This window comes from Thermobia domestica, chromosome 7, assembly GCF_964235325.1.
Source record: "Thermobia domestica chromosome 7, izTheDome1.hap1.1, whole genome shotgun sequence".
NCBI lineage: Eukaryota > Metazoa > Arthropoda > Insecta > Zygentoma > Lepismatidae > Thermobia > Thermobia domestica.
The window spans coordinates 159107861-159122235 of NC_137460.1; the positions used below are offsets into that span (position 1 = coordinate 159107861).

General features: G+C 37.7%; 1 protein-coding gene across 2 annotated transcripts in view; it reads right to left on the reverse strand.

The window, feature by feature from the left end:
* LOC145688960 (glandular kallikrein-3, submandibular-like) overlaps positions 1-14375 on the reverse strand; it is a 110165-nt gene that overhangs the window by 9323 nt on the left and 86467 nt on the right. For both annotated transcript variants that reach the window (XM_081763122.1, XM_081763121.1), the window contains exon 7: positions 4192-4268. In XM_081763122.1, the coding sequence (XP_081619248.1) occupies positions 4192-4268 (77 nt within the window). The remainder of the gene's footprint in view (positions 1-4191; positions 4269-14375) is intronic.

Here is a 14375-nt window from a genome sequence, read left to right on the forward strand (position 1 = left end):
TGTTAGAAAACGGAAGAAACCCGTGAAAATCCACGCACATGGTGTTTGCCTAATACAAAGTCAACTTGGTGAGAGCTGGTTTCAAACCAGACACTCCATGCAACAAAGGTGACTGCTATACCAGTGAGCCACTGTGGTCACCCGGTATTATCAAACTGGATTGTTTTTCAAGAGTGAACAATCTATCCAGAGTGATGTCCAAGTGTTTGGCTAATATATTTCTTAACATCCCATGATTATACTCCGAAGCTAAGGGGGACACTGATGATGATAATGAACAATGTGGTAGAATGAAGAAAGTGGAAGGAAACGTAGAACTCTGAGGAAAATTACTCAAATGGTGTTTGTCCACCACAAAACACACTTGACCGATCTAAGAGCGAATCATAGGGACGCACACACCAGATGTAAACACTTCACCATTGAGCCACCGCGGCCTAGCTAATATTATTTGTATACGAAATCAATTGAGTCATATACATCGGTATGAGGGTCGAAAATGCACAGGGTTGTTTAGTTTATTGATATCAGCCAATGACGTACTACTTCTTGCTCACACTTCAGAAGGTATACAGATGGTAGCTAATGATTCAATCACTTGCCATCAAAACACATTGCTAATTAGTATTAATTTATTTCAGTGATGATACATACAATATAATATTTTCCACTTATTTTTTTCCTCAGTCTCTTTTCATTCTTTTGCACTCATGTTGATTTCAATACCTGTTCATTCTGTTAACAGATAACCCAGTAGGCTTAGGTGACAACAAGTCTGTCATACCATATTTTAATACTTGATCCGATTGTTCAATTAATATAAATTGTTAACAATAGTAGAGTGAATAAAGTCTTATAATGCTGAAGAAAAGAAATTGAAAACATAAGTTGCATGATTCCTGCAACTTAGAAGCGGTTAGCGTACGCGCCTTTGGCGTGGGAGACCGGCGGGAGCTCATGTGGTTCGGATTCCACATTAAATAGTGGGTCCACGTCTCATATAGCCTCGCTGCTGAAAGGGACGATAAACTAAAATCAACTCAACTCCTGCAACTTAGGTTTAGGATAACTGATCTGCCTCACGTTCACAACAGGGTAATATACGGGTAGTAATACATTTAGTAAATTAATGTAACAAAATATAATATTAAAATTCTGAGAATAACATAAAATATAATATTAAAGTTCTGAGAATAGCGTTGTTGAATACCTAGGTATAAACAACTGAGTTTCGTTTCACAGTGTGAAACTACGGTAGACTTCCAAACTATGTGAATTCAATATTCAGATTTGAAGTAATATATATCTGTAACTACTGATTGCAATTAAGGAATAAGATCAAAGGTAGAACTTTTTCCTCGGACGCTGAATCCATATCAGAAAGCCAATGCTCGTTCTTACTGCTTTTGCTCTATGGGGATTAGCATTACTGTAAAACTGGAAGTGATAACTGATTTTTATCACTTCTAATTTGCAATGAAGGTTATCAGACAAGAAACATATATTTGGTACTGAATATATTTGGTTTAGTTGGAGTAGCTTGTAAACTATGAAGCAGAAAAAATATTTTTTTCATTTCCACCGATAACTAATCGGATGAGGCCTCTGTAAGAAAGAACTAGGGAAATCGTAGTTTTCATAAATTAATACTCTGAGTTGGGAACCCTGCTGATGTTTCAGTGCATCAAAAGGTGTGTTAAGGATTTGTCTACGTTATACAATTCCTGAAAACAATGATAAACAAACTTTGAAATTGTCATGAAACTTTTACTTATATGCACCTGGCAACACTGCTATTCATTTCTATGGGGCTACTTAAAGCAAGAGGTATACAAGAACAATTCTCGAACTATACAAGACCTGGAAACGAACATTCGTAGTTCCATTGAGAACATTAACACTTCTACTCTTCGTAAAGTTGCTGCCAACATGGTGAAACGTGTGAACCAGTGTTCGAATCAAAACGGGAGGTACTTCCAGCATCGCTGAAGAGCTGATAACTCGTTTCGTGATAGTAGCAGTGTTACCGGGTGCATGTAAGTAAACGTTTTATCATAATAATTTCAAAGTTTATTTTTCGTTGTTTTCAAGAGTTGCATAATATAGACAGGTCCTTAACGCACCTTTTGATGCACTGAAACATCAGCAATGTTGCCAATTCAGAGTGTTAATTTATGAAAACTACGATTTCCCTAGTTCCTCCGTACAGAGGTCTTATCCGATTAGTCATTCATGGAAATGAAAAATTATTTTTCCTGCTCTATAGTTTCGGGGCTACTCCAACTAAACACACTGAAAAGTAACGACAGAACAACCATGGTATGAGTTACGAGTCAATTTACATGTTTCATAAAAAAAAAATGATTTATACCTTCGATTACAACTGGCAACACTGTGCGGTTCCTAGTGTACTTCAATCGTTGCTTCCAAGTTTAAAAATATATGGATGAACAAGGCTTAATTTTGGTACAACTATTATTTATGTATCGCTTTCTTTCAAATATTCTATTATCCCAAAGTCCAGGTTCCATTGTACATTGGACACCCTGTATAAGATTTCCGACACATATGCATAGTATTGTTTGGAAGTTTTAAAAAGTATATTGAAATAAAGAATGGTAAAAGTTTTGAACATATTATTTTCAACTTACAAATGTCTTGATCATTTTATAACTAACTAACTCTATGGTTTATGGAACCCGGAGGTTCAATGCCGCGTTCACAAAAGCTCTTCACTGACTTCTATCCTTAGCTAATTGGATCCAGTTTCTACTTTGTATTCCTATCTCTGCGAGATCCATCTTAATATTGTCCTCCCATCTGTGCCTAGGTCTTCCTAATGGTCCTTTTCCGATTGGTCTTCCAGTCAAGACTTTGAAAGCATTTCTACTTTCTTCCATTCTAGCTAAATGACTTGCTCACGTAAGCCTCCTAAACTTGACGACCCTAACAATGTTGGGTAAACCGAAGTTTCCGCCATTCCCCATTCCCGTTCCTCTTGGGTCCGAATATTCGTCTCAGGATCTTGTTCTCAAATACTTTCAGTCTATGTTCTTCCCTCAGAGTAAGCGACCATGTTTCGCAACCATACAGAACAACAGGTATGATTATCGTTTTATATATTTTAAGCTTCAAATTCCTCGACAGAATTCGCGACGACAATAGATTTTGAGCCGAATAGTAACACGAATTCCCTGCTTTTAGTCGCCATTTAATTTCTTCGTGAATATGATTTTCGCCTGTTAATATTGATCCTAAATATTTGAAAGTATCCACTGATCATTTTATAACATCTTAAAGTTACCATTTTATATTACTGAGCTGAACATAAGAGCAGATCGAGGTACACTTTGATATTTTACTCCTGGTTTGAAATACTGTGAAATCTTCTAATATAAAAGATATTTCATTCTTTATAAATCATTAGGGTAAATGCGAATTTGAATTTGTCCTAAAGTGGTGGATATGATTTTTATCTGTGAATGGTAGCTAATAATGTGGTAGGCGAAATGGGAATTAGTTGAATTGAGTTGAATTTAACGTCCCGTTCAGCAAAGAGGCTATATGAGACGTGGACCTACTGATCAAAGTGGAATCCGAACCACATAAACTCTCGCCAGGAATAAAACCCGAGTCTCCCACGCCAAAGGCACGTACTCTAACCGCTTGGCTACGAAAGAGCTCAAAATGGAAATTAGATGAAGGGGTGAGACATAATCGTAACTAGAGGCAAGATGAGAGATATTATGTACGAACTGTACGTGGTTGCACAATGATACGAAGGATGGTATTTTAACGATTTCGATTGAGGATTTTTGGTTTCACTCAGTCACACCAGACAGACATACACCTGAAAAGACATCTTACCATTTAGGCAACCAATATGAAAGGTTCCGTGGTGCATATAGGCCACATTGTAAGTAGTAATAGGAAATAGTAATAAGATATCATACTAGAGAAATTTAAAAAAAAATAATAAATGCTGTTTTCTACAGAGTAAACAAAAGAATTTTGGCAGAGTGTGGCCTTCATTTTGATCATCCCTCTTTGTGGTACACGTATTACATATTATCCGGGGTTTAATCAATTTCTGTACTCTGATTAATCCGTAATAACAATGCAATGTTTGTTAATTAGGGATAAAATAATGCACAAAGAGAATGAGAGACAGAAATTGAAATAATAACTTACCAGAAAGGGGTAGTCCAAGCGTTTCACAAACGATTCACCGTGTGTGGTATAGTTACACCTCTGTTCAGGCTCTGTATCTAAAAAATAAATCAAGGTCATCCATTATTGCTGCTATTTGAGACCAGAAATTGAATATACTTTAGTATTGTGAAATCATAATACTCATTGGAATAAAGCTTAAAACCAATCCAAGTAGTCGTGCTACAAATATAGTCTCTAATTACTCTTTCAGTGCTTATTCGGTATAAGGCTACTTAGAAGTGTTCAGATTTTAAAATACGAGATTCAATTTAATATTCATTTAATGTGAATTAAACGTAAGATAATGTGTGTGCAAGTTATCGTGACATCTGGTGGGCCGTAGGTATAGGTAGAATAACAATAATCTGTGAACACTTATTGCTGTGGAGGTTGATCTGACATATACAGACTGATGCTTTTTCGTTGTATCCAAGGCATGGCTCAGCTCAATCTGTATTATAGCTTTGCTAGTGTATTTTCTCTCGTCCCGAATTAACTGATTGATTTCTCTGTAGCTGACTATTCACCTGAGACCTGTGGATTGGATTTGTTCCACTCTATGAAAAGCTTCTGGTTTCGAAGTAAGAACCTCAAAGCCTATAAACTGACAGAGAATTCTAGAATGAGATTTCACTCATTCTTGACTGAAGGAAGCTAAATGTCGATTTTATTCAGACCTAAGTCTGAAGTCGAACTGATGTACTGCAGTCTATTCATTTTCATTGTATGTTGCTTTGACAGCTGTAATTTTTCGTGTGTTGAATTTTGGGCCATATTCTTAATAGGATTGAATGTTGATCTTCCAAATCTCAGCAATTAGACGTAATTCATTTCAAGTAACATGTTGTGTTTAGACTTTTGGTTTTGGTTATGGTTTTTGGTTTATAGACAGATGAAACGTGCACATGCCACATTTGTGTAAAGAAGTAATTTCCTAACATAATGTTGCACTATCTTTGTCTACGATCTTTACATACACACTGATATGTAATACATGTTACTTCTTACAAAACAACACTAACAATGTAATTTCGTTAAACAAGAAAAAATATGCAACAAAATTGTATAAAAGAATAATTTGACTTACAATATTAGCTTTAGCCTGAAACAACATTTTCATTTCTAAGTTATAGGTATAAAACAGATGGACTTTAAATTTTTGAATGATATTCTAAAATATAAGTCGATACTTTAAGGAAACATTGTGATTTTAAAGTAGAGAAACTGAATTATTTTTCCAGATAATCATCATCATCATCATCATAGGTATTCTGCCTTTATTGGCAGGTCACTTGCCGCAGCTGAGAAGCTTCCATGGTCCACGGTCCTCCGCTAACCTTTGTCTTCGCGTATGATCTTTCTGTTTTAATATCATCCATTAATTGTAGTCTCCTTCGCCCCCTCCCTCTCTTTCCCGCCACCATACCCTCTAGGACGTCCCTCATGATACAATCCTATTTTCAGATAAAGGTTTAGTTAAATGACTTCTTTAAAAATTCTTCACTTTCATCATTATTTCTGGGAAATTAGGGATTAGCCGACACATAAAAAAAAAGAAAAGAAAAGAAACTTGCTGCAATATGTAGTACTACTTGCGACTATTGCTTAAAATAATGCCCCAAGGAATCCAATTGCAGGATTTGGACAGTCTCCAAACTACGCCCTGGGCCAGCGCTGGCCAGCAAAACCACAAATCCGCGTTTTTTTTTTAAATTAAAGTGCAAAATTTACTAAGTAAATCATACAGAATAATAATTAAGTACGTTTATACGACCAATTAAGAAACATAATAACTGAGATACATAATGAAATTGAATATTTTAACTATAATTAAAACATGGGATTTATCTTAAGAACTTACAAGTGACATACATAGATAATTGAAGGGTGTGAGGCAAGAACATAGTAGCCCACAATTTTACTTTTTTAAAGAAATTAGAGGTTTTCTGCTGCACAATTCATTTTCAAAGTCGGGAAGTTGATTTTTCACATATGACTATACATGAAGGATTAAATGGGCAAGGTTAAACGAAGCGATATGCGTCGCTCTCTATCGGGTGCTGCAAAACGTAGCAATTGCAAAATTGAGGGTTACCATGTTTTTGCCTCACACCCTTCAATTCACATAATGCATTAAACATTATAATTATGATAAATGAGATTTATGAAGCTATAACTTTCTACTGACAATTGTTTGCAGTTGTGGATCAAGTTTATTAGTGGAAATTACCAGCAGCGTCTTCAACTGCTCATCAGTTAACTTGGATGTGTAAATACTTTTGTAGCTATATTTCATTTGGAAGAATGTTTTTTTCACACAGATAAGTACTTCCAAAGTGGAAAGAATGCCACGAGCAAATTTATGCAACTGATCAAACTGTCATTGTGATGAATTTAAATATTTTTCTTTAGAAATATAGCTACACTGTTAATCAATCATTCCCAGTTGAAATTCTGGGGCAAGGACTTCTACTATGTCGGGATAAAAGGATTATGAAAATCTTGATATTTGCAATTGCATTAAAATCTGACAAATGAGACTCAAAATTTATTTCCAAAGCATTCAAAGCTTCAATTACAAAATCTACCAGAAATGGTGTTTCAGTTTACTGACTGAACGGGGGTCTAGGGAGGCGCCCCCAAATTTTTGCTGCCCCCTAAAAGCTAAAACTTTCACGGTAGGTTTGCAACTGAACTATAATATGGTGATATACTATAATGGTTGTATCTGCCGCCTCTAACTTCTCTCGTCCCCCTTCCCCTACATTTTTGGGCTGGCTACTGGTCTGCATGCAACACTCATGAAACTTTAGAAAAAAAAATTGGAATTGAAACAAAACCATTTTGTCGAAAGAACTTAACATGAGTGTATAGACCTGGAGGAAGCTGGTTTTCTCCTTGTAATTTTAAATTAAGGTCATTCATATGTTTAGTTAAATATGTCTAAAATAGTAACTTTGTAACTAACTTGATAACTACATTGTGTATCAGCTAGAGGATGATTCCTTTTCATTCAAAAAAAAAAAAATCGATGTTTGTTCGGAGTACAGAAAATCGCGTTAGTTTTTCTATAGCTAAGCCAGTGTACTGTAGTATATAATATGGTGTCATTTCCTCCAATCGATTCAATAAACTCGCGGTATTGGCGATTATTGAGCGCATGTGTTATGATAGCTGACATGACTGCACTGAGAAAAATGGGTTGGATTTGACCCTATTGGTGCATATTTTAACCCAACAAGGTGGCTAAAACTGCTCTGACTTAAATAGGGTCAATTCATTTAGTTAAATTGGGTTGAAATGAGTTCAACCCGACGTGTAGTTAAGTGTAGGAGTTCAACCCAACGACCCAATTGATGTGAAATCACATAACCGGTTAATATGGTTAACCCAACTCGGTGTACAAAATGACCCAACAAAGTATAAATTCCATAAACCCAGTTGTGCGTTTGACCAAACGTGTAGCTAAAAGTGAACAAGCGTGGGGTAAGAAATGACCACATTGTGGTATCACTTATAGAAGGGAGGAGTGCAAATAACCCTACAATGAGGTAAAATTGACCACGGTGGAGTTAAAACATAACGAAATAATGGGTTAAAAAGTCAAGGTAACATTTACCGTTACAGGATTTAACACCTGTAACAATGTTAAACCGTTAGTTGGTTACGAAGGTGACCTAACACTAAATGACTACCCCTTAAGCGTATTACTTGGGTTTTTAGTCAACACGAGCGATACCGCCTTCCGAGCATATCAGATAAAATTATTTACTGGCTTTGAGTATTTGCATTGCTCACAGCCAGTAAATAGTTATTTCAAAGCTTTTCGCAGTATATTTGGCATTTATGCCAAGAAAAAAATAACGTCCCCATGAGCAATTGTCCGCCGCACATCGTCGGGCCGATCGCTGCTATGGCAGTATATAATCGGATTTCGAGCGGGAACGAGGGTGAGACACCGAGTCGGGTGAGTAACTGCACCACTGGCGGACCGATGACGGTTTTGTCGGGGTAGTCGCGAACGCGGCACTGTGACGGATGTGGCGTTCGGAGCATACGCTGATCGTGGCGGATGTCCCTGCTTATGGTCGTGGCGGGAACGGATTGGCTTTACCTTACCCACAATTCTTCACTCTTCTTGTGGTGAACGTTATTTGTCCTGGTTTTTTATATGACCCGAAGCGAGGTGTGTAACCGAGGCGAGTAACAAGTGGGTACAAATTTATACGTTCAAGTAAAATTACGATTACTCTCATGTGTTTAAACTATTGTTCGTCGTTTTTTTTTCAGACGAGTGCGTATGGCCAAGTCGTGCTATGAATTTGCCAGCTAGCCTTGGTAGTTGTACAGTAAGTGGTACAGAATGGGACTCCTCAAGGAGGGCTTGTTTGGGACAAATTCGAGGCTGAGAAAAAATGAGTTTCACCAACTCGTAAACTATACGGGTCAGCTTCATGTAAAAATAACTTATGGTAGTGGAATAGAAAATGCCACCATACATAAATTTATCGGCCACATATTGTTTCAAGATGGTCAAAAGACCGAAAGGGTGCAGATCCCACTTTTTGGCTGAAATAAAACGAAACAAACGAGTAAAGTTGTCTATCTCCTGGGTTAAATAGTTGAGATGGTCTTTTCAATTTAATTTTTATCAAGAATTAAACCTAGGTATTTGAGCGCAGGTTCATTGGAAAGTTGTATACCATTAATACGAAGAAAGTTGGGAGGAAGATGTTTTCGTTGAGAGATTATGAATCTGGTCTTCTTCCAATTAATGTCAAGGCTATGTTGAGAGGACCAAGAAATGAGAGTTTAAAGAGTACGTTCCGGCGTCTCGCATCCAGTGTCCAGAGTAGGCGTTAACAGACGAAGGAACGTATCACCTGTGAAACTGACTATTCGTACGGAAGTCGTACAATGAGTGAATAAGTCAAGAATGTAAAGATTAAAAAGAATCGGACTCAATTTACTACCTTGTAAAAGGCCCAAAGAGGTTATGCGGCTAAAGTAATAAGAATTCCCAATTTTAATATAGATTTTTCTGTTAATTAATGCGTTGTTTACAATGCGTATTATCTTGACAGGGATATGAAGGTCGTAAAGTTTGTGAATGAAAAGGTCCATGATAACGGAGTCATAGGCGTGTTTGATATCAATACGAGTCGCCAAAAGGTATCGTCTAGTATAAAAAGCATAATAGATGTCGAGCACAACCGAGGCAAGAGCATCGTATGTCGAAATATTCTTCCGGAAGCCAGTCATATTGTGGGAAAGGAGTTGGTGATGTTCAATGAACCAGGTTAAACGGTTGAGAATGAGGTGATCGAAGATTTTGTAAGCATATGGAAGCAAGGCTGTGGGACGAAAGTTGTCTGCTGAACCAACAGAACTTTTGGTTTTTGGGACTGGTACAATTAACACCTTTTTCCATGCCGAAAGAATAAGACTGGTGTTACATATGTGATTGAAGTATCGGAGAAACGAAGTAGATCCAGAAGGCGGTAGATGTTTATAATGATTATAGGTAAGGTCATTAATCCCTGGAGCAGTAGATTTCTTAGTGCTGTTGAGAACAAGTTCCAATTCGCAAGGGGAAATGTCGCGATCAAAACAGAGTCCGAATTGCTAAAAAGTTGCCGTTGAAGAGAGAGTCGATCATTATTGACATCCAGTAGTGATAAAGAATGATGGAAAAGGTCAAACCATCATAAATCCTGAAAGTGAATAGGTAGATTCTGGGAAGAGTCGCTGTGAGTGTAATTTTTCCAAAAATTCCAAAGCTTACTAGTGGGTGCACGAGTAGAGAGAGAAGTACAAAAGTCGTGCCAACTCTGGTGCCTCGTGGTGTTAATAATGCGCCGAGCACGGGATTTGTGATAGCTGTAGGAAAGGAAATTGTCCATGGACGGATGTTGAAGGAAAATACGAAAGGCCTGTTGACTGAAATTAATGCTTTGCTGGCAAGATGTTCACCATATAGGTTTCCTGTGAGGGACAGAGCGAAATAAAGTGGTGCGGCCGGCAGGAGAGGAATAGGCCTCTTTGCATAAATGAAAGACAGTAGATTTAATAAGGGAGAAGAGCTGTGAACCGGAAGAAGGGAACGCTTCAGATGGAAATTTGTTCAGCAATGTGATGAGAATAATGAGTCCACTTCAAGTTCGCGGCAATATGTTGTAATTTCGAGGTGAATGCAAAAGTAGATGAGAGAGATCAGGCATGAGAATGAAGAAAGGGATAAGTAGTGAAGAGAATCGAAAAGTGGTCATTATCACAGGGAGAGAAATAAGTATGCCATTCCGAATCAATATAAAATCGATTGCGGGATAACGTTAGATCAGGTGCGATTTTACCGGTAAGAGAAATTATGGTAGGAGAGCCATTATTTAGAAAAAGATACGGAGAGATTGCTAAGGATGTAAGAAAGGTTTTCCTAGCCACATCAGTGCGATTGCTGCCCCAGAGGGTACTGTGCACATTAAAGTCGCCACCTATGTAGTCAATGTGTAAATTGGCTTGAAAAAGTTCATCCCAAAATGCGACATCGGGATGAATCGATGGTGGTATATAAAGATTAACAAAGTGAACAGTATCCACCGTAACCCCAAGCATTTGAACGTGAGGGGAATTGTGAGAAGACTGAATAGGAAAAATATTATGAGAAAGGCCATGTTTGACACAAGTCGCAATGCCTCCATGGTGATCATGTCGAAATTGATTAATTACAGTATAATGCTTGAGTTGTAGGGACAAGTTAGGTTTACACCAGGTTTCTTGTAAGAAGATGAGGTCTGGCGAATAATACAAATTAGATTATAGAGATGATGAGTTTTGCCGTAGACGCTGTGGCAATCCCACTGATTCCATTGGAGTACAGTAAAGCGTCGAAGTCGCTGCTGCGCCATATTAGTTGGTGTCAAGGAAAAGATAGAGTGAATAATAAAGGTTCAAAATGATAATCGTATTTAATTGCCAGAGGGCCACCAAAAAAGGTGGATAAACATTTCCGAAGCGCATCCTTATACTTCGGAGAAGAACGAGTAGAAAAATCCTGGAATCCCATGCTTATAGAGGAAGGTTGTGAGGAATGGGATGAAAGCGCCAAAAGAGAGAATGATGTTGAAGATATCTGCTGACCCCGATGAAGGGACACAGTCCGACCAGATGGTTTTGTAGATTGATCGGATATTGGACGTATAATCTTCCTTTTAGAAAATCAAGTGACATCCTAGAACACAGATGAAGCCGAAAAATTAACTGCTGAAGGGGATGTGGGAGAAGAAGTTAAAGACTTTTGGCGATGTATACTATCTGTACGAGGTACGATTTGGTTCCGAAGACGGGGGAAGAAGTACCAGTCGTATTCTGTCGTTTCTTACCCAGAGGTGAGTTTTAGGAGGAGCAAAAGTAGACGTGGAAGCAGAAGATATTATACTGGCGTAAGATGATTGATGTGTTGTTGGCGGTAAGAAGGAAAAAGTACCATGACTGGCAGGATGAATATCAGAAGAAAATTGATACGGAGGTGTTTTGTCCGTTGATTTGGAAATAAGGTTACTGGCTTCCTTAAACGAGATTCTATTGGGGGCCATTATTTCCATAATTTTCTTCTGACAGGTTCTGTTCGGGCTATCCTGACTATCAGCCGGATGAGCTTGACCGCAATTAATGCATTTAAGGGGGTTGGTACAGGTGTCTGAAGCGTGAGGAGCAGTACAATCTTTGCAGAGAATTTCGGCAGTTACATTTGGATTGCCCGTATTTAAAACAACCATGTAGGCATTGACGGATCGTAGAAATGTAGGTAGAAACAGTACGGCGAACATAATAAAGTTTGATATCCTCTGGAAGGAGTTGTGAATTAAAAGTGAGAATGACAGTTTTAGTTGGGTGAAGTTCATTGTTAGAATCTTTGCGATAAATTCTTCTAGCTGGCGTAACCTGTACATCACAGGAAATATCGGTGAGTAAGTCATCCATAGTAACATCAGTATCGATATCCCGTACGACACTAGTAGAGTATAGAAGGTGTTTCGGGATATAAGCATCCCACTGGTTTTGCGTTAAGAGGGGGTGTTCCAGAAAATTGTTAGCTGCGGCACCTGAACGAAATTGAAGTTTGATTAAGTTATGATCGATGGATGCAATAGAATTAATACCAGGAATATCAGCAAGATATAATTTTCGACTGATAACCATAATATCCTTTTTGCCAATATCACCAATAGTGGATTTAAGAAATACATAATACAGGGCTAAATGATTAGATATATATTTGTTTTTTCCCAACTGCTAAAATTAGTATCTTTGTTATGATAAGTAGCAGTGGGCGCCGTAGGGCAAAGGATATCATTTACGGAAATATTAGCTTGAACTGTAGGAAGAGCAGAAGGGCTTGACTCAGTGACAACTGAATTAACATCAGCGTCCATATTGATTTCTAAAGTATCCGAATCTCGTGCATGCAGAATAGACAAATTAGTACCATGCTGTAATGTTTCAGAAAGAAACCCACAAACAAGATGAAAAACCCAGCAAAATAACACAATATATACAGAAAAAGCAAAAGTAATAATGAAGTAGAACACAGAAAAAACACGACACTGAATACAACACTTGTAACCAAACTACAGTCGCACTGCACTTTCACTACTATACACGAACTAGAATACTATCCGGTATTCGTAGACAAACCCTCAATATCCTTCTAGGTCGGATAGCATATTCTATTTCATCCACTACTTCAAATTCATCTGAAATATATCCAAATCTTTTGCATGCATATTAACTTTACTCATAGCTGATCACGATGTTACCAAGGATTAATTTCCCGCTTTCGATGGTTAAACTTAATTTGACGATTTGGCGATATAATCTTCAGATCAGTGTTGGGTCAACCCATTATCCTCACTTCGACGATTAATTTTAGTTTAATCCCTATCCACGGATTAAGCCTCGGTTAGTGCAACTGAGCATTAGGGGACTAACAAAAGTCTTGACTTTCGAAGGGTTACTTGTTTCTTGAATTCACCAAACGCATCTTTCATTTTCTTTCATATTCGTTTTGGTTTCGGCCCTAAAATTGTCTATTCTCATGACGGACTCTGGCAATACCCCCGGGCCATCTAATCTTGTTCAACCAAATCTGTTAAATATCTGCCCACGCGGTCTCCAGAAAAATGCAATCTCGTATTGTAACCTGCACTTCAGGACTAGAACAACCTATCATTAATGTTCCTACAACTTATGCGAGATGTGTAACCAAAAGACAACGTATTCGTTCCAGATCTCAAGACATGCAGGAGCATAATCCCGAAATCGACTAACCCTAACTTCGCCATACATGTCCGCAACAAGGCTACTTACGGAATTTTCGGGTCGAAAGCAAAGATAAAGACTTTAATTTCGAGCGAACGAAAAACATCACCTCCACCACGGCGTCCTTCAATGTTATTAGTCGTCATTGGTAGCCTAGAATCTGACTATACTGATGACGAAATTTACTTTGAATTATATCAGGACTACCTGTCAAGCGATGTATACATATCAAAAACAACCAGGGTCCAACACACTTAGTCTGCGTTCTTATTGGTCAACAACAGTAGAGCGACCAACTTCTTCTTAACGGTGCATATATATATACCGGCGTTGTTACAAGGCTGAACAACCTAGCACACCAGCAACCCTGCCTATTGGATGCGAGAAATGTCGAAGAAGTTGTGGGATTTTAGTATGTCATTTAAGTAATCTTTATCAACATCAATGTCAGATTTTAACTTGTTAATAATTACTTCCTAAGTTCATAAAATTTTAAATCAGTTTGACAGTAATTTTCGGAATTTTAGAATTTAGAGCGAAATATTTCTAAAAGTATGCGTTTTATGAAAAGTTGTTTCTCTATAAAAAAAATATTGTGTTATCTATGTTCTATAAAACGACACTAAGTTTATCTGTTTATGTTCAACCATAGTGAAGATATTGCTATTTTTATCTGGATATTGTTCATTTGACACTTTCAGCGGCCATTTTCTAATATGGCGGCGAAGGTTACGTCGGATTTCAAGGGACTTTTAGTATGTTGTTTAGAACATTATTCCCAACATCTGTACCAAGTTTCAGCTTGTTACTAATTTGTTCCTTACTTTTTGGTAATTTGACTGCAC